At 35.2% G+C, this 27,062-nt stretch overlaps 4 protein-coding genes across 8 annotated transcripts; 1 reads left to right on the top strand and 3 right to left on the bottom strand.

Moving 5' to 3' along the window:
* LOC18588342 (probable disease resistance protein At1g12280) lies at nt 81–9,048 on the bottom strand. 4 transcript variants are annotated; one of them, XR_001929524.1, is made up of 11 exons: nt 6,189–9,048; nt 5,902–5,956; nt 5,539–5,717; nt 5,361–5,445; nt 4,978–5,124; nt 4,017–4,241; nt 3,751–3,933; nt 3,417–3,640; nt 3,086–3,156; nt 2,888–2,987; nt 81–503 (listed from the first exon to the last, which is right to left on the bottom strand). XR_001929524.1 is itself a non-coding variant. In XM_007012678.2 (11 exons), the coding sequence occupies exons 1-10, from the start codon at nt 8,846–8,848 to the stop codon at nt 2,898–2,900; spliced, it is 3,894 nt and encodes a 1,297-aa protein (XP_007012740.2). In that variant the 5' UTR covers nt 8,849–9,047; the 3' UTR covers nt 81–508; nt 2,888–2,897. The 4 variants fall into 4 exon arrangements, 3 of the variants coding, with proteins under 3 accessions (XP_007012740.2, XP_007012739.2, XP_017983267.1); XM_007012678.2 differs by having other exon boundaries at nt 81–508; nt 3,086–3,131; nt 6,189–9,047; XM_007012677.2 differs by having other exon boundaries at nt 3,086–3,131; nt 6,189–9,047.
* On the bottom strand, nt 12,047–16,259 carry LOC18588341 (mitogen-activated protein kinase kinase 2). The gene is made up of 9 exons (XM_007012676.2): nt 15,914–16,259; nt 15,735–15,819; nt 15,352–15,498; nt 14,424–14,648; nt 14,158–14,340; nt 13,825–14,048; nt 13,510–13,555; nt 13,300–13,399; nt 12,047–12,400 (listed from the first exon to the last, which is right to left on the bottom strand). The coding sequence occupies exons 1-8, from the start codon at nt 15,997–15,999 to the stop codon at nt 13,310–13,312; spliced, it is 1,086 nt and encodes a 361-aa protein (XP_007012738.1). The 5' UTR covers nt 16,000–16,259; the 3' UTR covers nt 12,047–12,400; nt 13,300–13,309.
* On the bottom strand, nt 18,519–20,903 carry LOC18588339 (pre-mRNA cleavage factor Im 25 kDa subunit 1). Of its 2 annotated transcripts, XM_007012672.2 has the most exons (7): nt 20,499–20,853; nt 20,343–20,388; nt 19,632–19,725; nt 19,440–19,513; nt 19,274–19,360; nt 19,088–19,198; nt 18,519–18,811 (listed from the first exon to the last, which is right to left on the bottom strand). In XM_007012672.2, the coding sequence occupies exons 1-7, from the start codon at nt 20,672–20,674 to the stop codon at nt 18,740–18,742; spliced, it is 660 nt and encodes a 219-aa protein (XP_007012734.2). In that variant the 5' UTR covers nt 20,675–20,853; the 3' UTR covers nt 18,519–18,739. The 2 variants fall into 2 exon arrangements, with proteins under 2 accessions (XP_007012734.2, XP_007012736.2); XM_007012674.2 differs by lacking the exon at nt 19,088–19,198 and having other exon boundaries at nt 20,499–20,903.
* On the top strand, nt 23,558–26,944 carry LOC18588338. The gene is made up of 6 exons (XM_007012671.2): nt 23,558–23,831; nt 24,624–24,697; nt 25,641–25,757; nt 25,974–26,094; nt 26,171–26,288; nt 26,561–26,944. Exons 2-6 carry the CDS (start codon nt 24,688–24,690, stop codon nt 26,618–26,620), a joined length of 426 nt encoding a protein of 141 aa, XP_007012733.2. The 5' UTR covers nt 23,558–23,831; nt 24,624–24,687; the 3' UTR covers nt 26,621–26,944.

The raw sequence follows: 27,062 nt of genomic DNA, 5'->3' as shown, positions 1-27,062 counted from the left end.
TTACATGGTAGTGTCCGTTACAAAGATTATCAAATTATTATTCATTCAAGAATCAACCAGATTACGGCTAACCTCAAACATATCAATGCCAATTAGCTAATCAGATCCCCCTTTACTTGCCAGACCTCAGGGGTCAAACCATGGTAAATTATGTTAACAAAATTCAATACAATTAGGCAAGTTAATAATTTCACACTTGCCATTCTCCGATCCAGTACAATTTCATTTTCAGCAAGTCTATACACCTTTTTTTTTTTTTGGTTCTTGATGATATAAGACAGCATTACTATTCGATTATGAACCAATTAACACACAGCGGCGAGCTGTTCCTTGCAAACTGAGTCCCCTGTCACTACGACATTTTCTGAGAATCCTTGAATGCTTCAAAAGCTTTGGCCTCGCTTCAGCTACAAATCACAATGACAAGAAGAAGTCTTCCATGCTTTTACAAACTTTGGGTTCCTCCAACGATTTTCTTTAGTCTGACATGCTATTTGTTCGGTCTGAACTGTCCCAAAAATAAGGGAAAATTAATCGTGACAGTGTTGGTTTCACTTCAAATGGCAACCATTGTAATGAATATTAAGCACAACTCAAGCAAATGGAGGACAAAATAGTATGGAGGAAAACAGCTTCAGGAAAGTACACGGTCAAATCCTTTTGCAAGGAAGTAATACCAGTTACCAACAACAATAAAGGAGCATGGAAGCAGATCTGGTCCAACCTTGCACCATTTAGAATTGAGGTGTTTTGTTGGCAGCTTTTACAAGAGAAAGTGGCAATAAAACAAGAACTGGTTAGGCGAGGTCTCATGACAAGCGACTCAGCTGTGTGTGTTTTGTGTCACAAGGAGTATGAAACGGTAAAACGTCTTTTTATGCATTGCACAGAGACATGGAAATTGTGGTCGAAATGGAAGCGGCAATGGGGTGCTCAATGGGCTGTTCCTAACAACATGATCAACTTTTTCACAATGTGGAATGAATCTGAAGTTAAAAGGGAGAAGCACAAAGTTTGGAGAATGCTTTCTATGCTATTGCTTGGTCTGTATGGCTCCACAGAAACGAGATGGTGTTTAAGGGGGTTGTATGGGATGCTAAAAAGGTCTACGAGTTAAGCAAATTGAGAGTTGCAACATGGGCAAAGGCCAAATGGCCTCAGAATTATGGTATGGTGTTGCACACTTATCAAAACCCAATGCTAGGAAAAATAAGGTGCAAGATAAAAGAAAAAAGGGTTGTAGCTGATTGGAGTAAGCCAGCCATAGGTCAGATGAAATTTAATGTTGATGGGGTAGCACAAGGCTGCCCTGGAGAGGCGGGGATCGGGGGAGTGTTGAGAGATAGTGATGGGCAGGTTCAAGCTATTTTCTCGAAAACAATAGGAGTCGGAGATGCAAGCCTCGCTGAAGTCAGGACAATTAGGGAAGCTTTCTTGGTTTTTGCTGCTTCAAAATGGAGCCAGACTCACAAACTGATAATTGAGTCAGACTCTAAGAATGCAGTCAAATGGATTAATGGACCAGCTGGACCTCCTTGGAGGGTAAGGAAGTGGACCATGCATGTTGAAAGCTTGAAAAGGAACATTAAAGGTGGAAGTCAACCATGTCTTCAGAGAAAAGAATCAATTCGCAGATAGTCTTGAGAAAGAAGGGGTCAGACGTCAGGAGGATTTATTGAATGTCTTTGAGTAAGTCTTTAAGGTGTAAAGAGGCCGAAGATTTTTTATTTTTCTTCTTTGAGCGGCTGTGTGAAGAACTCAAGTTTCAGGTTTGATCGTTCCTCTGTTGCTTTATGACTTTTTTGGCTGAGATGTTTTGGCTTATGAGCCAAGGTCTGTGATATGAGGCCCTGAGTTTTTTATCAGATTGCAAGCTTGCTGGTTCTCCCATCAGGATTGATTTATGCAAAGGGAGGCTCGGGTTTACTTTTTGTGGCTACTGGCTGTTTCTGATTTTGTTTTTTGTTTTTTGACAATTGGGGTTTTGATGGGTTCTTTGTAAGCTGGCTTTCTTTGGGCAAGATGACAAGATTTTGAGATGATATGCTGATCAAGGCATAGCATCTTAAAATCATGTGCTCTTTTGTTTTCCAGGGAACCTATTCCAGGTTTCTGATAATGAAATTCATTTAATTTTCAAAAAAAAAAGAAGTACAACTCAAGCATGAATTGTGCGATCATCTTCTAAGCACATGGATAAAAGCTATGAACATGAACAATTAGTTTTCAAGGAAAAACTGTTTCCTTTTCAAGAATACTTTTTAGAAAAAAAAAATATAAAGAAATCAAACACAGTAGTTCACTGAACTCATTGCCTGGACGGCAGACATTTTGATTCAAGATCATAAGGTGAATCACGTGCTTTGACAATCAAAGAATTCAATCTTTTAAAGGCAAAATTCTAACAAATATCCAATCCCGCATCATGACAAGATAGAACTCTATTGCTTACAACCACCAAAGCTTTCAGAATTCATCTTTAGCTCTGTTGTTTGTAGCCAAAGCAACTTTATATATATATATATATATATATATATATATACAAGTCTTTGTTTTTTTTTTGTTGTCCTTTCTTTTCTTATTTTTCTAGCATCTCTTGATTTCCCAAAGCAAGAAAAGCACTTAAGATATTCTGAAGAAAAAGAAACCTAGATAAGAAAAAGAATTGTTGCATTATGCTCTAGATATGAAGCAAAAAACAAGATAAATTTCGTTTCATCACTGTGAAAACTAGTTTTTTCAACAGATAAGCAGTGAGACCTGTGACCAACACCACAAAAAAGCATGTGAATTTTAATTCTAGGGGCACAGTTCCGAAGTAGTACAGAGCAACCCATAAGGCTCAATATAAGTAAGTTGAGACACTGAATCCCAAGAAAGGATATACCAGATAGGTTCTAAAGGCTTTCAAGTGGTGATTTTGCATTGCTGAAGTAGGATGAGAGGTCCACATGCAAGTCATCGTACATGTTCAAGAAAGAATGTACCTGGATTCAGATTGAAAATCATATGTGAAGCATCCATTTAGCAGATATTCTCTATTTGAAAATTACGGCGCCACAAATGAATGCAGATATTTACATACCAACAGTTCACGCGCAGACTTTCTTTCCTTTGGGTCCTTCTGTAGGCTGTAATAGATAAAAGAACCGACAGCTGGGCTTGGTGAAATCGTAAGACCAAGCAATTATATAGAGTCAAAGTGAAGAAAACACCAATTGCAGATGCTTCCTCTTAAGTATCAAAAGGATGTAATGTAAAAAAGTAAAATAAAAGATCTCTTTTGAAAGAATGCAAATTTCAAGAAAACTTTGGATTTTAGAACAAGAGTCAATAACTTTATATGGTGCAAAACTCTTCTAGAAAACCTTTTAAGGCAAGTTCATCAAGTAGCTCATTCAAAATATAATCCTCACCATGCAGAAATAAATGAGCAAAACTCAGGAGAAAATTGCTCGGAAGGTGCACAAGGTGGTGATTCTTCAACAATTCGTTCCATAAGCTCATACAAGTTAGTCCATCCTTCTGCCTGCTCTGGTGGGGTATATGGGAATTTACCGGTTGCACACTCAAGCAACACTAGGCCCAAGCTCCAAATGTCAGCTTTAATGCCATAACTTGCTCCCACAATTCTCTCTGGCTACAAAAAGCAATTAGAAAACTAATGAGCTTTGAACAAATCAGAATAAGATACACCTACCCAGCAGATAACATTCATTTTGGTATGCCATGAACAGATTAATTACTTACAGACATACAGGTGTATGTGCCAACAAAAGTGTTTGCTCTTTCTGAGGGGCTAGCCAGTATTGCACTCACGTGGAAGTCGGTGATCTTGACTTCCCCTCTATGATTTATTAACAACTTAGAAGGCGTTAAGTCTCGGTGGATAATGTGTTTTTCATGATGAAGATACATCAAACCCTTGAGCACCTGCAGCAATGAGAAGAAGTTTAAAATACATACCAGAGCATCTGGTACATACTATAATTAATTCAAAGTTCAAAAGCACCAACCTGCTTACATATTGCAGCAAGATAGGGTTCGGGAATGGATTTAACCTTTTTCAGAAAATCTGCTAGGGATCCACCATCCATATACTCCAAGATGATTGAAATGACACCATTCGTATAGAAAGACTGATAACAAACAACAACATACGGACACTGAGAGGATTGATTTATTTTCAATTCGATTGCAATCTGCTTGCGAGCTGACTCCTCAATATTCATTTGAATAATCTAACATAAGATGATATGTCAGAACTTAAAATATAGTGACAACAACATGGAGATGAAAAAGTAAAATCCATGTTTCAATTGCTAGAATGTTTATTTGGCTAGCTCAAATATTTAAAAGGAAACAAGAAGATCTGTTTAGAAGAATGGCTTCTAGAATGCAAGAGAGGCTAAACATTCTTTAGTAATTAAACATTAGTAATTAAACATTCTTTAGTAATTCATAGTGTAGCCTACAACAGTTGTATTTCTATAACAGGAAATAGATCATAAATACATATGCAAGCATGATTTAGGAGTAATTTTTGCCATCAATTATCATGATCAAACCTATCAATAAGTTTCCAAGAATCAGGCCTTGACTTGAGTTGGCATAAAGTATACAAAATAACTTCACCCACAGAATTCCAGCACTTAGTTTTATAAGCCAGAACAACCACTGAAATTATATTTGTTCTGACCTAGAGGACAGATGATTAAATAGAGAAAATCAAAGCTTGGAGGAACCAACTTCTACTCTCTTCTCCCAAGAAGACAAGGTTCCAACATTCACAATGTGTAGTTTTCATTACATGTTAGAGGTGATACATATAAATTATGCAAATGCTGTTGAAAGAGCAATAATGCTTGGTTAAACCACACTGCTTAGATAGGGAAATCGGAGAAGAAAAAGAAGACAATGAAAAAATTTAGAACAGAACGTATGAAAACAGAGAAAGTGTTAAACTTGGATATATACCTTCAATGCAAAAAACTGGCCAGTCCATTTGTGTTGGACCAATTGCACAATTCTACCATTACCATTGCTGATAACTTTAATCGCATCAATATCTTCTAAATTCAACTGATTGTCCATGTCAGCTTCTGATGGCTTTATAGGCGGACGCTAACACCAAAAAATATCACACACATACACATAAATTAAGATCTTTGAAACAAGAAGTTTCAACTAATCAAGCTTAATAACAAAAACAGTTTTATCAATTAACAAACTTGCTAATGCTAACATCGTTTTGGTGAAGCGCAATCTAGATAAATGAAAAGTCAAAGAATCCAAATAATGAAAATCATTTAAAAAAAGAAAGAAGCAAATTCACTAAAGAAGAAAAAGGGAAATCTTACCGCTTCAGGTTCGGATTGAGAGACAATCCGAACTCCGTCCTTGTTGACGAGGAGATCGCCGTCTTTGAATGTACCGCTTTCGGTTCTGCCAAGAGAAACCATCACCAAAATCAAACTAAAAAAGAAAGAAAGGAAGTAGAAAAATTGAATGAGCTGACATAATAAATATTATCATTACGGAAATTTGGGGAAGGAGATGTCTGCGGGAGAAGGAAGAAAAAGCTTCAAATTAGGCCTTAAAGTTCCCTTTCCTTTCTTCATCATTTCCTTTCGTGAATTATGATATTCAAGAGCCTCTGTGTCTTCTAAATTCAACTGATTGTATGTATCTGTTTTGGATAGCTTAGCGGGTGGAGGCTGAAACCACAAAACACACAGACCAACTAAAACCTTTGAAACATGCATTTTAGTAAATCAGGCTTAATAATAATATTTGACAAATTTATCCACTAACGCTAACATCTTTCAAGTCAGAAGTAATCAAGACAAAAAAAAAAGTCAAAGAATCTAAACATTGAAGCCCAAAAGAACAAAATCTTACAGTTTCAGCTTCGGTCTGAGTGACAATTTGAACTCCATCCTTGAACGAACTGGTTCTGTAATGAATTTTATCACCAAGAATTGAATTAGGCATGTGTATCTTTTAAAAAGATGTATATAAATAATTTCTTAACTGCCTCTCTAATCTATTAGATTATACCTAGTTCTCATGCAAAACATAGTGAAACCAAACCATCTCACTCAAGTGTGTGAAATTATGTTGGTACGGCTCAATTGTTGAAAGAATAATATGAATTAAATTTATCAATAATTAAAGGATATACTTACTTGGGGAAAGCATCATCTTTCTTTATTTGCAAGAGTTCGAATGGAGTTGATATAAACTTCAAGAGACAAGCATCCTTAACGGCTTCATCATCCCAAACCAAGCCATCCCACCACTCTGTTTCTCCTCTAATTTTCTGTAAGAAATTTGCACTTTCCACATCAAATGGAAGCTGCCTCAGCGATGGGCACTTAGATACTTCAATTTCTAACAGAGAAGGAAAGCAACTGGGCGATGGACAGATGCTTTTCAGATTTTTCAGACGAGTCAAAGAAATAGTTTTCAGCCCAGGGAATGCCATTGTCTCACTTGTAACTTCCTTCAGCGACTTACAGTCAACAATGGTAAGAATCTCAAGGTTTCTAACATAAGCAAGGCAATTAAGGTTTAACAACAGCGGGCAAACTCCTATGTATACCTTACTGAGGTTACCAAGTTTACACCCTTCTGATACCTTGAACTCCTTGAGTGAACTACAATGACATATCTCAAGCCTTTCTAGATTACTTAATTCTTCTGTAAAATATATTGAAATCAAGCAGGTACATTCTATGAATATTAATTTTCTGATACAACTCCGTAAAGTGCAGGATCTCAAAATTTTTTCAAAAGAAGGTGCACATAATAAGGTGATACCTATTTTCTTTATGTCACCCAAGCCCTCCAACACTTCTAAAAATGCAATTTCAGCAGCAGAAGGCGGAACTTTGACTGAGAGAAAGTCCTCTGTGACTCCATTTATTTTACTATAAACTTGCAAGCATAAAAGATTGGATATCAACTCCTTTGGAATCCATTTAAGATTCACAGTATAATCTAATAGCAAACATCTGAGGTTTCTTAAATTTCCAAGGCCAGTAGGCAACTTTGCTATGCTTGTCAATGACAGATTAAGATACCGCAAGGTTGTCACATTTCCAATATTGGAAGGTAACTCAACTAAGCCTCGATTACCTGACAAATCCAAAACCTTCAAAGCTGGCATAGAGTCAAAGAATCCTTTGGGAAATGATTCCAGCTGTGCATCTCTTAAGAGCAAAGTTGAGAGATAATGGCAAGATGGTGAGTAGTCTATTTTCACTCTGCTACTACCACCAAACAAGGAAATCCAATTCGCCTCTTCCCATTTTGTGAGTTCCTGGTCTGTAATCCTTCCACTTTTTGCTACCAAAACCTTGTTCTTGTTTTTTCCTTGGTCTCGGGCCAACCACAAGGCCATGTGACGGACTATGTCATGCATCCGAACACATTGTTTAGATTCATCACTTTCTAGCAAATACGCAAGCTTTAAAGTCCCAACTATATATTCTCCCTGCCCGCATGGATCTGCTCCATCTAAGAAACCTTCTCCTATCCAGAGGTCAATAAGTTCATCTATTCGGATGTTATAAGCCTCTGGAAATAAGGAACAATATAGAAAACAGTTTTGAGCCGACGCTTCGTTCAAGTTATCGTAGCTAAACTTGAGAAGAGGAAACACATAACCCCCCATACCTGCAATCTCTGATGGGTGGGTATGTAACAGCTCAACCGTGTGGCGCCATTCACGAAGATTTTTCCGACAAGCCATGGCTCCAGCGACAGTGAGAAGAGCAAGTGGCAACCCTCCGCACCTTCTAACAAAAGTATTTGCCAAATCCGAGAGATCTGGATCGGTACTGAGGATACTTTCACCTACAGTCGTCCTAAATAAACTCAGAGCTTGTTCCGGTGGCAAACGCTCGACTTCAATTGTCACTAGAGCTTCCACGTCGAAGGACAACCCTAGTGAGCGGGCTGTATATATTACTTTGTTCTGATTTTGATCATTCCGCGGATGGATGCCCAGAGTTAGGAGGTTGAATTGCTCCCATACATTGTCCAAAAGTAGCACAAACTTTTTACTTTTCAAGACACTAAATATATAAGCCCCTTTCTCGTCCTCGCCTGAACACTGATCCCATATGGAATCAGGGATTTCCAATTTCTTCCTAATCACCTCTTGAACTTTCTCTATATAATTCTCTTGTCTAGGCACCATGGCCCAAATGACAGCATCAAAGTCATGGCTCCGCCTATGGAATTCATTGCTAACTTTCTTCAGGAGGGTCGTTTTTCCAACACCTCCGATTCCACAAAACCTAATAATTCTAATATTTTCATCCTCGATGCATCTCCATACCCTTTCCAGTGTGGAGTCCAGGCCAACAGTGTTCTCCACAGGCCACTCTGGGATTAGAAGCCGCTTACGTGGCAGCTTCACAGCAACCGCGGAGTCTGAGCAGTAAGGTTCACCCTGCTTGAGTAGGTCCTCCACAGAACTTATCTTCTTAATGATTCGCTTTCCAATCTTATAGCTGGACTTTAGGTTCTTGGGACAGCAACTTCCGACACATTTATTTTGGAGTTCCTGATCGCCTTCTTGAATAATTTCATGTAATTCATTATCCATGGTTTTCGCACTTTCCAGCCATCTATCCACTTCTTCCGTACGCCTCATTCGTGGTTGTTGCTCAGCGGCTTCTACCCTGCACCATACATCATGTCTGCGGCAGTTGAGTGCTTCCATTTCTGTTCGCAACTTTTGAAGATTTTCTTCGAGATTGTGGATAAATGCCACATGCTTGGAACTGCAGTCCCACAAGCGAGTACCGATGTCCAGTATTGGAGTCAGGCAATCCATGAATCTTTTTGGATCTCAAAAAACAGAAAGTTTTGAAAGAAGAAAGCTAATGGAAATTTTGATTTCTTTTCTTTCCTTTCGCTAATCATTGAGGGTAGTCAAAGAAAAGTCAGAAATCATGAGTAAAAAGAGAGCAATGCGATAAAGGGGCTGCTCTAGTTTAAGTTGACGCTTAACAAATGAAATAGCAAGTGGTGGCTGGTTTCCATAATTTTTAGGTAAAATGCTTGACGTTAAGATTTAATTGAAATTTCAATCAAGTTTATTAATTTTTAAAGTAAATATTTTATTTTAAAAAAATAATTTTTATTAAACACATAAATTTATTCGTTAATCAATCCTTATTATTTTTATTAATTTCATAATGAAATAATCTTAAAAAATAATTTTTATTTTTTATTAATTTAAAAAAATTAAAAAAAAAACCAATCGTGTTTTCTTATTTTTTTTATTTTTTTCAAAAAATTATATAATAATAATTTTTAAAATTAATAAATAATATTTTAATTTTTTTATATTTTTGATTAAGGGTGTATATACATCTGAAACGAAATATCCATTTCAATTAAAATTTATAAAGTGAAGATGTTTTACCCTAATTTTTAACATCGCCCACCAACAGCTCCCCAAATATTAACTATTTAGCATACAAATACAATTTTTATTACCAAAACCATTAGCTCAATCCAAGTACACACCAAGACAACGATGTGCGTGAGTTGATTGACCATTGCTGATAAAAGATATACTACTATTTAAAAGATTCTTTTTCCTGCGCCGATCACATCAACTTTTTTTTAGCATAAACTCCAATCATATGCGTCACTGCATTCCCCACAATGTTTACTGAAAACAAACAACCATTCGTCTTTTTCCACAAAGTTCAGAATTAGATTTGGTCACTTATAAAACAAAAAAAAAAGAAACACAGAAACTCCATTCTCCAATCAAATTCATCACTGCTTCCCCACAATCCTCTGTAGAAATAACAAGACAGGCTTCTTGCTCCACAACGTTTAGTCTGGTTGCACTTAAATTGTTTTTGTTTTTCATCTTCCTATCAAATTTTTTTAATCTTCTCCTGTCGGCAGAGGACAACTATGACGGCCATCCTGGTTCCATTCATCAAGCAAATTTGCAAACTCCAGAATTGTTGGAAAATTCACAATAAGCCAACGTTGTGCATCCCGAATAATGCTGGTAGTTTGCAGAACAATGTGCATCCAGGTCCCAGGATCCTGTATAGATAATAGCCAAAACAGAAAAAGCAAAAGCTTAGATTCAAATTAAATCAAAGTTAATTGCTATCATGTTCTATCAGAATTTAGGTAGTACAATGAGTCAGCTGGAAACCTGCTAGTCTTAGGAAGGGCTTGCTTGCTTTGACACTTGGCTGCCAATACAGGAGAAACTTTACTTCTATAAAACCGCAGAATGTCTGAGGGTCAATCAATCCGACAGAAACCCAAAATGAGTTTGACCGTTTTCACTTCGCAAGCTGATTCTATCAAAATGGTTCCGAAATTTCCGGATAAATTCATAAACAATTTTCAGTTTATGTGGTCACAAGTTTTATCTATGAAATTTGAGTCCACTGTAAATAATTATGATATATAACTGTATTTAGTTTTAACTGTTTAAAAATTAGTTGAGGGGATCTCAACAATCCGTCCCTCTCTTTTCTTCTATAGTTCATTTTCTATAATCATCCACTCGACGTTTCAGTTTTTACAAAAAATATATATACATATATATAGGTTAAATCATGTACTTAGTCCCTATATTTTATAAAAAATATAAATTTAATATCTATAAAATAATCTATGAAAATTAAATTTTTATATTTTGTTTAGTCTAGTCTTTAAATTTAATACTATTAAATATATTGATCTGTTATTTAATTAAATTTACTTGTCAATTCTCAAACTAAATTTTTAATTTTTTTTTTTCGTCTTCTTCTTTAAATGCGCAAATTTTCTCTCCTTATCAAAGATAATTGATCATTTGAATTGAAACTATGCTAATGTGAAAGGGAAGACAGATGAATCAGCTCGGAAAAATCCACTGTCCCAAATGGGTTTTTCCATCTATGAGTTATTGATGCATCAAAATTCAACAATCCTCACTAGCATGTCAAAATCTTACCAAAATTGTGAAGTTGAGGAAATTGATTGCAGGCTGTTTTCTTGTCAAAGACGTTCTCCGATCTTCATGATTCATGGCTTTTAGCATCAATTGTCTTAGGCATATTCCCTCATGAATATGATCACCTCTAAGAAAAGTGAATCCATGTAATTATTTAGAGTTGATGAGATGTTCTACCCACTACATATTTCCTCATTCTTTCTTTCTCTCTCGTGAAAGTTTTAGTTATATTTTTTTATGTGAACTTGTTTTTCTTCTTTGATTCTTTTTAAACAACTCTTTTTTATTGAAAATTTTGGCATCCAACTACTCTTGCTATTATTTTTCAAGGGAAATGGAAACCTGCAATTCAAGTAAATAAAATCCCCTACGCAGCTTGTCTAGAACAGATGCCTCCTTAGTCCTTAGCACCAAAACCAAACATTAAAGGACATCAAGAACATTGATTCAACTTAACGATGACGCGTTCAGGAAATCAGGAACTGAGAAGCCCCGCCTCCTCACCAAGGAAGCGACGTACTTTTCTTGTCTTCTTCTTTCTCTTCCTTCTTCTGATATCTCTCTCCCCCTTTATTTCAATTGTTATTCTTTCATTTTGCTTTTCTTGCCTTTTCTTTTCTTCAAAAAAAAAATTCTTTTTCTTATTTCACATATATGGGTATGTGAGCAAGAACTTAATTAAATATTACATCAACATATTTAATTGTTAAATTTAACAATATTAAACTTAAAAATTAAAATTAATAAATTTACAAAATATAAAAACTCAATTTATACAAACTATTATACAAAAACTAAATCCATACTTTTTGCAGAGTATAAAAACTAATTACATAATTTAACCAAATGAACCTACACTCTTCCATAATAATTGTTGAGAAGATAGTCTAATTACTACTCTTTGAAGACTCAAACCAGATTACAACTAATTGACCATAATGATGTGGATTAGCTGTCAGATGGTGAAAGGACCCCTAAATTTGCCAGACCTTAAGGTCAAACCATGCTTAATACAAACTCAAGTGCATGCACCGTGATAAGCCCCACACTGTAAACACAACTATTACACCCGGAACTCAAATAGGCAAGTAAAAACTGGCACTTTCCATTATCTAATTCGGTACATTTCCTATTTCAGGAAGTTTATAAAATTGTTCTTGATATACGACAACATTACCTTTCAATTATGAAAAATTAATACACAGCAACAAGCTGTACCTCCCACTCCGAGTCCTCTGGCAAGAAAATAATCTTTGATGCTTAACTTTGGGTCTCGTCATGATAACAGCTGCTCAAATAAGTCCTGCATTTAGTCACAACGACAACTACAATCTTCCAGGCTTTTACAACTTTTGGTTCTGTTGACATTCTTTTTGAGTCTGACAGGCTATTTGTTCAGTCTGAGCTCTGCCAAAAAGGTGACAATATTGGTTTCACTTTAAATGCACCCCTGGTAATAAATATTAATTACAATTCAAGCATGAATAGTGCCTATCATTTTAAGTACACAGATTAAAAAACTACCACAATGAATTAGTTTTCGAGAATAAAAAATATCCTTTAGGAAAAAATGAAAATAAAGAACTTGAACCACAGTTGTTTACCAAACACAATGCCTGAGAAGCAAACATATTGATCATCATCATAAAGCAAAACATGCAGTAACAATCAAAGAATTCAATGTTTTAAAGGCAAAATTCTAACAAATAGCAAGTTCACCATCATGCCAAGATAGTAACACCGTCTATATGGGTGCATACAACCAATAGAACTCTCAAGTATATTTGAAATATGTAACTTGTATTATGCATGAAAATATTGGCAGATCTGGACGAAAGAATGATGAATTTTCTAAATAGCCCAGGTATACATTTAGATGATAACTGTTTGGATTCATCACCATTTTCATTATTTGTACCCAAAGGCAATAACAACTTTGCTTATATCAGAGTCTTTCTTCTTCTTCTTCTTCCTCTTCTTCTTCTTCTTCTTTTCTTTCTTTTACATTTTCATTTTAACATCTTGGCTTCCAAAAGCAAGAAAAGAAATTCTTAGATTCTAAATAAACAGAAACCTTGAGAAGAAAATGATTAAGAGTTACATTTTACTTTATAGATGAAGCAAAGACAAGATAAATTTCGTTTCATCATAGTGAAAACAAGTTTTTTCAACAGATACACAGCAAAATCCTGTGAACAGTGCCACAACAAAGCATGTGAACTTTAATTCCAAAGGCTGAGTCCTAAAGTATTACAGAGCAACCCCATATAAAAAAATTAAGACAACAAACCCAAGCATGGACATACCAGGTAAGTTCTAAAGTGTTGCAAGTGGTGATCCTGCATTGTTGAAGTAAGATGTGAGGTCCACATCCAAGTCATCATACATGTTCAAGAAAGGCTGTGCCTGCATTCACATTGAAAATCACAGGTGAAGCATCCTTAACAGATATTTAAATCAATTTTTTTGCTACTTTAAAATAAAGCTGCCATAGAGGAATGCAGATATTTACATACCAGCAGTTCATGTGCTGACTTTCTTTCTTTTGGGTCCTTCTTCACACTGCCATGGATAAAAGAACCCAAAGCTGGGCTTGGTAAACTCATTCAATCAAACAATTCTATAAAACCCAAGTAAAAAAATACCAATTGCAGAGGCTACCTCCCCAGTATCAAAAGGAAACTAATAAATAAACTCTTTGGACAGAATACCAATTTGAAGAAAACTGTTAAGTTTAATACAAGACTCAATAACGGACTATAGTGCAAAATATTCTAGAACATATTTTAAAGCAAGTGTTTCAAGTAACTCGTTAAAAAAAGAACCTTTACCATGCAGAAATAAATGAGCAAAACTCAGGAGAAAATTGCTCGGAAGGTGCACAAGGTGGTGGTTGTTCAACGATTTGTTCCATAAGCTCATAAAAGTTAGTCCATCCTTCTGCCTGCTCTGGTGGGGTATATGGGAATTTACCAGTTGCACACTCAAGCAACACTAGCCCCAAGCTCCAAATATCACTTTTATTGCCATAATTGCCTCCAATAATTCTCTCTGGCTACAAAAGAAGTAGATAGACATTGAAAACTAATAAGTTTTGAAAAAATAAGAATAAGATACACCTTAGCCACCAAAAGAACATAATTTTGTTATGGTAAAATACTCACAGACATATAGTTGTATGTGCCAACAAAAGTGTTTGCTAGTCCTGAGGTGCTTGTCATTATTGCACTCACACCAAAGTCAGTGATCTTGACTTCTCCTCTATGATTTATTAACAAGTTAGAAGGCTTTAAGTCTCGGTGGATAATGTGTTTTTCATGATGAAGATACATCAAACCCTTGAGCACCTGCAGCAATGAGAAGAAGTTTAAAATACATACCAGAGCATCTGATACATACTATAATTAATTCAAAGTTCAAATGCACCAACCTGCTTACATATTGCAGCAAGATAGGGTTCGGGAATGGATTTAACCTTTTTCAGAAAATCTGCTAGGGATCCACCATCCATATACTCCAAGATGATTGAAATGGCACCATTCGTATAGAAAGACTGATAACAAACAACAACATACGGACACTGAGAGGATTGATTTATTTTCAATTCCTTTGCAATCTGCTTGCGAGCTGACTCCTCAATATTCATTTGAATAATCTAACATAAGAAGATACGTCAGAACTTAAAATATAGTGACAACAACATGGAGATGAAAAAGTAAAATCCATGTTTCAATTGCTAGAATGTTTATTTGGCTAGCTCAAATATTTAAAAGGAAACAAGAAGATCTGTTTAGAAGAATGGCTTCTAGAATGCAAGAGAGGCTAAACATTCTTTAGTAATTCATAGTGTAGCCTACAGCAGTTGCATTTCTATAACAGGAAATAGATCATAAATACATATGTGAGCATGATTTAGGAGTGATTTTTGCCATCAATTATCATGATCAAACCTATCAATAAGTTTCCAGGAATCAGGCCTTGACTTGAGTGGGCATAAAGTATACAAATAACTTCACCCACAGAATTCCAGCACTTAGTTTTATAAGCCAGAACAACCACTGAAATTATATTTGTTCTGACCTAGAGGACAGATGATTAAATAGAGAAAATCAAAGCTTGGAGGAACCAACTTCTACTCTCTCCTCTTAAGAAGACAAGGTTCCAACATTCACAATGTGTAGTTTTCATTACATGTTAGAGGTGATACATATAAATTATGAAAATTTTGTTGAAAGGGCAATAATGCTTGGTTAAACCACACTGCTTAGATAGGGAAATCGGAGAAGAAAAAGAAGACAATGAAACAATTTAGAACAGAACGTATGAAAACAGAGAAAGTGTTAAACTTGGATATATACCTTTAATGCAAAAAACTGGCCAGTCCATTTGTGTTGGACCAATTGCACAATTCCACCATTACCCTTGCCGATAACTTTAATCGCATCAATATCTTCTAAATTCAACTGATTGTCCGTGTCAGTTTCTGATGGCTTTATAGGCGGAGGCTAACACCAAAAAATATCACACACATACACACAACTTAGTATCTTTGAAACAAGAAGTTTCAACTAATCAAGCTTAACAACAAAAACAGCTTTATCAATTAACAAACTCGCTAATGCTAACATCTTTTTAGTGAAGCGCAATCTAGATAAATGAAAAGTCAAAGAATCCAAACAATGAAAAACATTTAAAAAAAGAAAGAAGCAAATTCACTAAAAAAGAAAAAGGGAAATCTTACAGCTTCGGGTTCGGATTGAGAGACAATCCGAACTCCGTCCTTGTTGACGAGGAGATCGCCGTCTTTGAATGTACCGCTTTCGGTTCTGCCATGTGAAACCATCACCAAAATCAAACTAAAAAAGAAAGAAAGGAAGTAGAAAAATTTGAATGAGCTGACATAATAAATATTATCATTACAGAAATTTGGCGAAGGAGATCTCCGCAGGAGAAGGAAGAGAAAGCTTCAAATTAGGGCTTAAAATTCCCTTTCCTTTCTTCATCATTTCCTTTTCCTTTTTTCCTCTTTTTTTTTTATTTTTCCCTCTTTGGTTTCTTTTGTTAGCAGAGTGGGTGGCAGTCGGTCTTCGTTTTTAATAAGGGTTTATAGTTAGATTTTAGAGAGAGAGAGAGAAAGGAGGGGATTTTTTTATAGATAGATTTATTAAAAGAGGGGAAGACTAGCGGAGAGTGTGTTTTATGGTTGGTAGAGACCAAAGACCAGTCTCCATAAAAACAGCCACAAGGAAGATGACCTGACTTCCCGTTTACTTTTCTTTAACTTACCCGCGCCTCTCCCCCTTTTTTCTCTTCTAATATCTTGCCTTGTTAACTCTTTTAAATTATTTTCTATTTTTATAAAAAGATTAATATATTCTTTTATTTTATGTTTTATACTATTTTTTAGTCTATTTTATTGGGTGGAAGCACAAAACTAGAAAAAGAAATACAAAGGAAAATGCAGGGAAAGCAACCACACAAAATTTTGACTAAATTTGTTGAACCAGCATATGAGTGACACCAATAAGAAGATATAAAAAGGATTACTGTCATTTTTACTGAAATTTAGATTAATCGCATTGCACACCATGACGATAACGTGCATGATTTGACCATCTTTTTTTTGGAAAATGAAAACTTTTTCCAAGAAAAGAAAAGCATTTTCCATTCTTCCAATCAAATTCATTACTGGTTGCCCACAGCGACCAGCCAAAACAATGAGACAGGCTTCTGTTATTTTTCTACAAATGCCCGTTTGGTCATCCAGAAAAGTAAACTGGGAATGGGAAAAGAAAAACACTATTTTTCGCCTACTATTGTACTTTAATTTCAATTGACAACCAGCTGAATTAAATACTGCCAAGTCCTTCTTCCTTTTTAGCTGGCAGATTTGGCAAATCTTGACTAGGGGAGTTAAAAAAAAAGAAGGGCTTTGGAAATGAGATATCGTTTATGATTGGGTCTTTGGCTCTCTGGCAACTGAGGAATCCCACATTTATGGCGATTCACATGTGCGGATCTGTACCAAAAGGCTTAAAGAGGCACTAAGCAGGAACAAATTGCTAGCCCAGCAGCAACAGGCAATAGCCGACTTGCTGGTTGCCCATAAATGGCTTTTGTTTTTCTTTTTAGGGGTTGGACTGGGAGGCCCGCTCGAGCAAGTTCTGCACAAAGTAAGCGCAGCGTCAGCGCTCGGCTAGCCTATTACCTCTCCACAAATTCTTGCACACCTTCTAGATTGGGCGCGGCCAGCGGTTCCCTCCGCCCGCTTTGTTTTTATTGCTTTTGTTTTTTCTTCTTCTATAAAAATTTTATTTTCTCATGCCTGTAGCATAAAACATCGTTAAGCATCCTGGTTTCACCATCAAGCAATATCCGCAAAACTCCAGACTTGATAAGCACAAGGAAAAATCTGGTTGTTTGCAGTAGTAAGTGCACCCACAATCACGTACAGGTTACAGCTAAAGGAAAATATATTGCAAGTTAATTGCAATCACGTTCTTTGGATTGCACAATGAATCTACCCGGAAACCTGCAACACATCAAATCTAGTAATCCACCATTTATGAATATGGGACCGCTTGGCTATCAGCCTTCTAATGGTAACAGTGGACTGTTTTATGTATCCTAAAATTTGGCCTACTCTCAAAAAGAAGCAAAAGTGTTCACTTGCCCACTTGCCCACTTGTCTGCCTGCCAGCAAGGGAGAAGCAGAACCTATCAAAGTGCAGAATTCCGAGGAGGTTGGCTTTATCTAAAATTAGTTGTAAAATTCTTTTAGGGTGTAGAGTGTCCGACTCTATCTCGTTACTTATTTTGAGTCATCATCTCGTTCGTGTCTACGGAACTTGCCTATGAATTGCGAGTCTGATGCATATTAATGAAGTGTATTTGATATTATTGGTTAAAAAAAGTCATGAAGGGCTTGAATCTTCTACTAGGCTTTTCCGCCTTCAAAGAGAGTATGTTATAGGACATGGGCTTTTACCAGAAATTTTAGTCAACTCAAAGTAACCAGACAGACACGTACTTCTACCATAAACACGCCCTGATATAAGTTAGCTAATAAATCTGATTCCTATATGGTGAGAAACAAAGTTGCCAGTCTGAGCAGACGCAAGGAAAAGATTCATAAACATTTCAAGTAAAAGAGAATAGCTAGGCCAATATGCAGTTCTGCTCCATGACATGGATTCCTGATTAATCTTTTTCCTGAATGCTCAACAAAATAACATAAGTTGTCATTTGGTACAATTTTCTTTTTTTCTGCTCCTTGATTTCTGTAAGAACTGAGTACACCTAACCCACTGGCAATGCAGAGATCTTGATTTGCAAATCAATGTAAAATTAGATAGCAGGGTAGTTCTCAAAGACCTTATTTTCCAAAGCTTAATACATTGCAAAATCAAATACCAATAAAATTTTGATTTATCAGCAGCTAAAAGAAACACAAATTAAGGAGAATTTGTGAATAATTTACAGTTCAACATATGGTCTAGGAATTTAAAACATTGTGGAAAAGAAATTCAAAAAAAAAACAAACATAAGATAAATTTAATATTGTTGAGATCAATGTTATGTATCACTTCCTGTAAGAAAACTATGGTAATATACAAGTATGTTTCAAGGTTTCATGAAAATTACAAACCCAAGATTGAAAACTTCTATTGGCTTGTTGCACACATCTTATCACTATTTCCTGTAATTTTTACCTCAAACCCACTCCAAATGGTCAACATGCATATTCTAAGGGTCAATGATGTTGATGGAGAATTTAGATAGCAACTGTGGCACTCCTGATATTATCGGTCCGTATGTCTAAAAAATTGAAAAAATTAGAAGCATTAGCAACATGAGAAACTCTGGTGAAAATCTTATGCTATGAACAAACAAGTTTGAAGCATAAATATCAGGACATCATAATGAAGCTACCATGAAAAGAAGGCTATCTATTGATATCCAAAAGGCCTTGTTAAAGTGACATCTAAACCATGGAAGTGAAATTGCATCAAATGTTATATAAAACATTGTGGTAAGATTAGTCTCATTCAATATCCAAGCACCATTTACCCCAATTGTAGGGGTAACTTGTACCTTGTGATTTTCGTGAACCTGACACAGTGGAACTGCAAGCAATTTCAGCTTTTTGGGTACAATAAATTTTCGGCTCTCTGGCAACCTTACAAGGAAGAGTTTGGTGCACTCCTATAAAATGAGATTAGCATAAGAACTGAGAAAGGTATATCACTACAGCAGACGCAGTATCAATGTACCAACTACCTTAGGCTTTTTCACGTTGGGTGGCAAGTAAGGATACAATAACGTTTCGAAATCATGCCGCCACCACATGCCAAGACATTCTCCCACCTAAATATTAAAGAAGGTGAGAATTTTCACACCATGCCATAATAATACTTCTATAGAAATGGGGGGAAAACTGCTTTACCTCCCATTCAGTTTCACTGTCATCTTCACTGGCAGAAAGCTTCCTGGAAAGCTTACGCCTCAGTCCATCAATATCTGGAAATTCAGCTCATCTTAGTTCAGTGAACCCTTAGAAGAATACCCTTCAGCTCAAAATTGATTCACCTAGCCAAATTCAAGTTTGTAAGACAGTTTAATAAATCTAACAATTTACCTGATTCACCTGGCCTCAAACGACCACCAGGAAGCTTAAAGATGGAATTTCTAACTTGCAGCAGCAACAGATGAGGGTGTTTGAACAACTCAACCTGATTAAACAACATTGCTTAAAACATTTGTGGAAACATAACTAAACTAATGCATTCCCATGGGACTAATTTGCATGAACCACATATAATTGTCTGGTTACAACCGACAAGTTTGCCTTCTCACAACATTCAAGTGGCGCGCCATGTGGAAGATCGTCTATCCTTTATTAAAAGTCACATCCGAGGCCTAAAAATGGATGCTCTCAACCACCAGAAGCCACCTCTTTGCTTTTAAATTAACTAACGGTCTAACAGATTACCAATAGACTGTCACTTTCAAGAATTCATGTTCAAGAATAACTACAAAATACCTTTAAAAAAAAAAGAATAACTACTAAATAGTTCATACGTTTAAGCCTTCAACTAACTGAATTCCATTACTTTAAACCTAATTCTTCAATAAAATCCCCTTTATAGTCAAGCAGCGGTCATTGCTAATGCCAAGCACAATACAAAGAAAGAGAAAAATTCTTGCTATACTAATATAAGATGCAATTCTTTCAAAATTAAACAATATGCAACTCTTTTTAGTAATCAAAACTTCAAAACTATAACCATCAGAATAACACTGACAAAGCTGAAGCCATCCAGAAAGAGAGTAGAGAAAAATAACCAACCAGAATAACTGCTTCAACAGAAGTCCTCAGTCCATAAGCAGCATAACTGGGGGGGCAAAAATGTTAAAAGTGTTAAACCCACGAAAGATATTGGCAAATAAAAAGAACCCAATTGAATTTTACATGAAAAAAAAAACAGCGATGCGGTAAAAGTACTTGGATTTCATCCTTTTAATACGATCGGACAGAGTTTCATCCTTGAAAACGATGGTTTCTTTGGATCCAAAATAGTAACAACTTAGAGGGTAAATATCCACCTCTTTTCTATGATCACCGCTGCTACTATGATCGTTTACTGTTGCTGCTGCTGCTGCTCCCGTGTCATCTCCCATCTCGAATTTTCGCAACAACAGCGCACACCGACAGAGGAAAACAAGAGTGTTGTGTTGGGATTCTTTTTGGATTATAAATAGAAGAAAATAAAAAGGCAGTGCCGGAAGGAAAAGAGAGTAAACAGTGAATAGAATAGAAGAAACGTTACTGGACGTGTCCCAAAAGCAGAGTACGTTCTAACTGTTTATTTCTTCGGTCTTTAACTGTTAACGTGGCGTTCCACGGACACCTGGATCCATACAAGACTAGAATTGTGGTCCGTGGAAAGTAGGGGCGGCACGGCAAATGCCACAAAAGGACTTGGGATGTCGGAATGCGTGGACGTGGAGAGCTGTTACTGGGCTTGGATACTTTCTTCGTTGGTTCTGGGCTTAGCTTCGAATAATGATCCGACGCATGAAATCCTAAAAGCTTCTATCTTGTTAAGTAACACGAACGGTTTGAAAGTTAAAATATTAAAAAAAATGTATGTACACTCTTTTTTTTAAATAACTTTTTATTCTTTTATTACACTAAAATAAATTTTTCTGTCAACATAAAAATTTTTTGAAAATTTTTACAAATTAATAATTTATTTTTTATGATATAAAAGTCGAGGTTAGTTTAACAAATTTGAAATAATTTAAAGATTTATTTAATATTTTAATCATTATTAAATTATAAAATATATATTTTTAATTATAATTATTAAAAAATAATAAAAAGAATTATTTATTCCAAAAATTCTTTTGAATTTATTTAGAATCCTTTTATTGTAACTTTGTGGTAAACCCCACGTCAAACTTCCAACTTGTGAGCTTGTGCTTCTATGACCTTGTTACAGTCTTTATTATATAAATAAAGGCTATTCTAAAATTTTGTCTAGCTTTATTTTATATATATATATATATAAGAAAGTATTATGATTCAAATTTAAGATTTTTATCTAAATCTCATCCTACCCTTAGGTACTGAAATTTAGGAGTATAGGCAAATTAAGATTTAATTACTAAGTTCGCTTTGTTTTATTGACAAGTTTGAGCCAAACTTGAGTAATAAAATAAATTGATTTTTAAGTATTTTACTACTTGAACCAAGTAACTCCGTAACAAAATTAAACCTTTTAATTTAAAATATATTTTTATACAATATAACCTATTGAAGAAATTGAACAACTAAATTTGAATCTAATATATAGTACATGCCTCGACTCTCGACTAAAATTGTCAAGTTGATGATACAAGGAACCTTTTTTGTGCCCAAACGGCTGATTTTCTGGTTTGTGACAATTGTCTCTCATGCTTTTAAAAGGTAAAGAAATGGCCACTATCATTAAATTATTATTGTATGAATCAAAAAAATTTATAAAATTTCACATATTTTAAAAGTGAATACTTTGCTTTAAGATGATGAAAGTAGAGAACTGGAAATATCAAAGAAAAAACAATATAGTGATTATAAACATCAAATCGTCAATGTCCCAAAAAGGGCATAAGGAGTTATCAAATTATGCTATTTACAAGTTTTCTACCATATAACTTAATGTTCAAATAATTATTTATAAAAGAAATTGTGGGTTTGAACCTAATCCAAATATGAAATGTCCAATCAAAAAGTCCCATGCTCATCCTTAAATCACGGCTCTATACAATGTTTGACCCTCAAAATGCTTTATTCTTCATACCAACCAAGCCATTAAACAAAATAATAATAATAATCGTAGCCAACCTTCTTCCTTACTTTGAACTTTATTTCCATTTTTCTTTCTGATGGCTAACACTAAGAAACCAATGGGCTCCAACTAAAGGGAAGGAAAGTCGAGGCGCGTGGCTGGAAACCAACCAAACAGCAGCTTTGCCCAACTTCCCAAAATGCTTGCCCGCACCAAAAGTGTCTTCTTCCCTTTTTTTCTTTTATTTTATATTTGTTCCTCGGGGCAGGTGGGTGGTTGATGATGGATCTTGTTTAACTTCGGCATGTAACCACCACGAATTTGACAAATGCAATATACTACGTCGTTTCATACCAATATGTGACATGCAAATTTAGATGGTCATTTCAGGGTGCGTTTCAAATCCTTGGAGCACCCCGGGCCTCAAATAGTAGGCCTTCGCTCTGGCATTCACTTTCATGTATATTTGATATGATAATCTTAGGAGGGCCCATTTACGTGTGAGGTTTGCCATCAGAATCTATAATTATGAACCAGAAATTTGACTAATTTATTTTCTAAGCTTTCTTTCCAAACCAAATTATTTCATCCATCAAACAAAGCTCAAGTTTTAGGCTTTGGATGGGGACTTGTCGTTCTCCTGGAATTCAATGACCTAAGCACATGGGCATAGACATATTTTGATTTTGAAGCACACAAAAATATTGAACCACTCAAAGCATTATCACCGTCTGATTATTTTGGACCACTAGCATTCTCTAATTTCATTTTACTATCAGAAGAATTCCATTCTCAACTATTGTATTTAAACTAATAGTATTATTACTTATTAATTAGTAGGTTGCTAAGAACTATTTATTAGTCTTTCATCAAATATTATCTAAATAATCACCCCAACCGTATAAAAATGAAATTGATGGCTTTTGTTAAATTGTTCAAAACCGATGAAAGATATATTGGAAAATACAGTGGTGATAACACAATGCTTTGCTCGGTACTAGAATAACTCAATCATTGCCGGCAACAAGTTGGCCATTTAGAAATTAGAAAAAAACAGAAAAATCCAAACGAAAATGGACCAACCAATAAAAATTCAATAATACCAAGAAAACACAAGATGAGTCATACTGAGGGGTTTTGTTGTCATTTTATACGTGGTCCAATTCCAATCAAGGAGTAAATAATTTTCAAGGTAGCGCTCAAATAAAGTGAATAAAAGCATGTTTATTTTATTACAAGCAATGATAAGGATAATAATAAAGTAAGACAAGCGACAATATAATAAAAAAATTATTTTTCCATAATTTTCCGCCATTATTATTTCTCAAGACAAAAATAGAAGTCAATTTTCGCTCCGTATTCAAACAGAGGAGAGAAGTTTTCTGCTTTGCTTTTCATGTAAAACACTCCTCGATTACAAATTTTTTGTAAGTTTTCTTCATTTTGGCGGTTTACAAAAGAAATCATCAATCCAAAGCTCACTCCTTAGTTCCAGTTCTTCACAGGCAAGTTTCTCTTTTTTTTCTTTTTTAATTTTATGTTCTTTGATTATTTATTGTCTGATTGTTAAGATTATGTGTTTTGAATTCGTCTTTTTTTTCTGGGATTTTAATTTTAGATTATGGTGCATATAATCTGCTTTTTCCTTTTTCTTGGATTGTCTTAGCTTAAGTCTGGTCAGGAATTCATCTGGATATTTCTGTTCCCACTTGTATATCTAAAGTTTATTTAGTAATTATTGATCCAATGAGATTTCTATCTACTTGTTCAATCATCCAAGTAATTGAATTCAAATAACCAGAGATTGAAAGTTATCAGATCGTAATTAATTATATTATTCATTTCCTTTTTTATTTGTGGTTTTTCTTTTCAATCTTCTTTCTTTCCTTTTTTTCCCCGAATGATTCCTAAAAAATTATATGTACATTTCATAGCAGTTATCCTGGATTTTTCAAAATTTTTGTTGAATTTATGAACTCTATCTTAACTTGGATCGTAGCAGAGTTTCAAAAAAGCATGAGTTTAGCTGCATTTTTGTTGTCTGGGAACTTTAAGTTTAAGAGCACGTTGACTCTGTTGAAAGATATTTCTGTTTTTAGTTCTTTGCTTCTATGCTAGCTTACCTGCTGCTAGCCTAGCCGTTTAGTATCATCATAGATCAATTTTTCCAATCAAATTTTTATTTTTCTTCTTATTTGTACTACAAAATGGACTATGTTTGAAAGCATGATTATAGATGGCAATTCATCATCAGCTATAGAATTATACCTGAGGTTCTACATTATCATTTGAAGCAGGAAATTGTTTCGTTGAGTATACACTGAGGCCTTTGATACTCCGAACTCGTCAGCTCTGGCAGACATGGATCAAAGTAATCCATCTCTCTTCCTTTTTATATTTACTAATTTCTCTCCCTCAATATGCCAGTTATTAGTCAGGCTAATAAGTTGTAGAGAAAACCTGTACTTTTATTGATGCTGTTTGATTATATTTGTTTCCCTTCTTTCAGAAGAGCTCTTATGTTTTTTGCTTTTTGGAGGCATTTGATTTTCTTATGAGCCAGTATAAGAGTTCATTGAATGCATTGATAATGAATTCTAATACTAAATAGAAATACTGTAATGTCTAAGAATGTCACGCAGCTGATGAGAGATGTTGAAAAGTCAAATACTACCATATGATTTTTTTCTAGGTAAATAAATACCTTGATTTGTAAGAACAAGAATGGAAAATAATATCATCAGTAGTGTAGTTGCCTTACTAATTTTTATTTATAAAGTTCCTCAGTCTATGAGTCAATAGCATACAGCTTGCGACTATATTTATGGCTGCTTATCTGATAGGAAAGAAATGAAGTTGAGCTAAGAGCAGAACAGTATGAACTATATTCTACAGTGATGTGTATCTCACCTGCCATATATCCCTTTTTGTCACTTTTCAGCAATTGTTTGTTCAAAAAATACTTATATCATGGTGTATAGTTGCAGATACATATGAATGTGGTTGATCTATTGAACAAGGATAGATGGTATTTAACAGGAAAGGTTCTGATATTTGTAGAAAATTTTATGCTTTGATCCTCATCAAAAGATTTTTGTTGTGTATACCTCGTACTAGGAATCCAACATTGTGGCAATAGACCTTGTTTTTTATTGTTGTGGACAATCTGCCACAAGTAGTAGTTCTTGGAGGATTTAAGAAGAAAATAAAGCAAGTGATTAGTATGATGATTTCTTTTCCTAGGTTAATTGATGAGTATATACACTTGATCCAGTTACCTTACCATCTATGAACATGAATTCTCAATGTCACAGGTGCTGCTGTTGAGGAGGTAGGGAATTTGAGGAACAACCTTGAGCTTTCTAAATCAGTCTCTGATAAACATCTTGATCTTTTGAGGCCATCTGCTCGATACTATTCAGTATTTAAAGGTAGTGATCCTATTTAGCCTTCACATGCCCAATCAGGGTTTTTTGACCCATACCCTGCAGCAAGTAGAGGCACAGTGTCATTTCCTACTTCTTTGATCTATATATATTGTGCTGCAATGTTCCATATGTGATCCTCTATCAATTGAAACATTGATCTTAGCATCATGATATTTGTATGTCTATTCAATCAATTGAGAAGTAAAGCTGTGATGGTAGGGCAAGCACCAGATGCCACAGAAAAAGGCAAGTATACCCTTATCAAAGATGTAGAGGACTTCCAGACAGGGATTTTTGACAAACCTCTTCCATGCTTTGGCTGTGGGATAGGATGGTTCTCGTGAGTACTTTTTACCCTTCTTCTTCTTCTCCCAGCTGCAAATTTCCATTTATAATGTTATCTTGTTTTTTCACAGCTTCCTCTCAGGATTTGTGTGCCCATTAATGTGGTACTATGCTACATTTCTTTATTTTGGAAATCACTACCGCAAAGATCCTAGGGAGAGAGCAGGCCTTGCTGCTTCTGCAATTGCTGTAAGTACACCCCCACCTCCCCCCTCCCCCTTCTCCTCCTCGCAAAAGTAACTTATTCAATAGTTAACAACGGATCATAATCTCATACATACCAGAAGAAGTCTATCATTATTGCCATCAGTTAAGATTATTAGATTTCTATTTTTCTTGCGTTTGAACTTTTTGTTTGATAAATGTATTTCTTCAATTTATTTTTAATGTAATGAGTGAAAAATCACATTCAATATACTCGAATAGTATATAACATATACTGCACGTCTTTGTTGTTGCAGGCAATGGCATGCTCTGTTGTACTGCTGATCATAATAGTTTTTATTCTATTTTCAACCTAATCACCTAGAATTCGAAGTATGCTTCTCACACCTTTATCCATGTTGAGTTCAAAGGAATTGCATGCAAATTAAATATTGAATGCCTGGGCGGCAATGTGGAAACTGTTGTCCCACAAGCATGCCATATGAGAAACAGTACCGACCTGTCCCATCTGCTGAGCATCCTTGTAAAGACAACAGATATTGGAGAAATGTTTTGTTTACAGGAATTCATACAAGAAATTATACTTGGCCTTTGATAGAACCATGAAATTTGAGGCTATGTTTATTTGTAAGTAATATGATGAGTTCATTAATGGAATAACTTGCTTCATTGTTGATACAGAATGAGCTTTATTAACAAATTTCAATCCTGTCCGCACTCCACGGTGTTGTCATCACTGTAAGCTCACTCAGGTGATGGCTAACTGGTCGAAAGGGCAACAAAGTTAAATTGCTAGCT

Source organism: Theobroma cacao, chromosome 9 (genome assembly GCF_000208745.1).
Source record: "Theobroma cacao cultivar B97-61/B2 chromosome 9, Criollo_cocoa_genome_V2, whole genome shotgun sequence".
Classification (NCBI taxonomy): Eukaryota; Viridiplantae; Streptophyta; class Magnoliopsida; order Malvales; family Malvaceae; genus Theobroma; species Theobroma cacao.
Note: the sequence above shows the minus strand (reverse complement) of the source record. Positions and strands in the feature narration are given on the sequence as shown.

Bases quoted from the DNA above. Each gene is read 5' to 3' on its own strand.
- LOC18588342 (XM_007012678.2), bottom strand. From the start codon at position 8,848: ATGGATTGCCTGACTCCAATACTGGACATCGGTACTCGCTTGTGGGAC. The intron at 4,242-4,977 runs GTATATATCCAA...ATCTTATGTTAG, and splicing joins GCCAGTTTTTTGCATTGAAG to ATTATTCAAATGAATATTGA. The intron at 3,641-3,750 runs GTAAGTAATTAA...TGCTTTTTGTAG, and splicing joins GCACATACACCTGTATGTCT to CCAGAGAGAATTGTGGGAGC.
- LOC18588341 (XM_007012676.2), bottom strand. From the start codon at position 15,999: ATGATGAAGAAAGGAAAGGGAATTTTAAGCCCTAATTTGAAGCTTTCT. The intron at 15,499-15,734 runs GTAAGATTTCCC...TTTTGGTGTTAG, and splicing joins CTCAATCCGAACCCGAAGCT to CCTCCGCCTATAAAGCCATC. The intron at 14,341-14,423 runs GTTGGTGCATTT...TCATTGCTGCAG, and splicing joins TTGCTGCAATATGTAAGCAG to GTGCTCAAGGGTTTGATGTA.
- LOC18588339 (XM_007012672.2), bottom strand. From the start codon at position 20,674: ATGGGAGATGACACGGGAGCAGCAGCAGCAGCAACAGTAAACGATCAT. The intron at 20,389-20,498 runs GTACTTTTACCG...TTGCCCCCCCAG, and splicing joins ATTAAAAGGATGAAATCCAA to TTATGCTGCTTATGGACTGA. The intron at 18,812-19,087 runs GTACAAGTTACC...TCAATTTTTTAG, and splicing joins AGGTTCACGAAAATCACAAG to ACATACGGACCGATAATATC.
- LOC18588338 (XM_007012671.2), top strand. The intron at 25,758-25,973 runs GTAGTGATCCTA...CTGTGATGGTAG, and splicing joins ATACTATTCAGTATTTAAAG to GGCAAGCACCAGATGCCACA. The intron at 26,095-26,170 runs GTGAGTACTTTT...GTTTTTTCACAG, and splicing joins TGTGGGATAGGATGGTTCTC to CTTCCTCTCAGGATTTGTGT.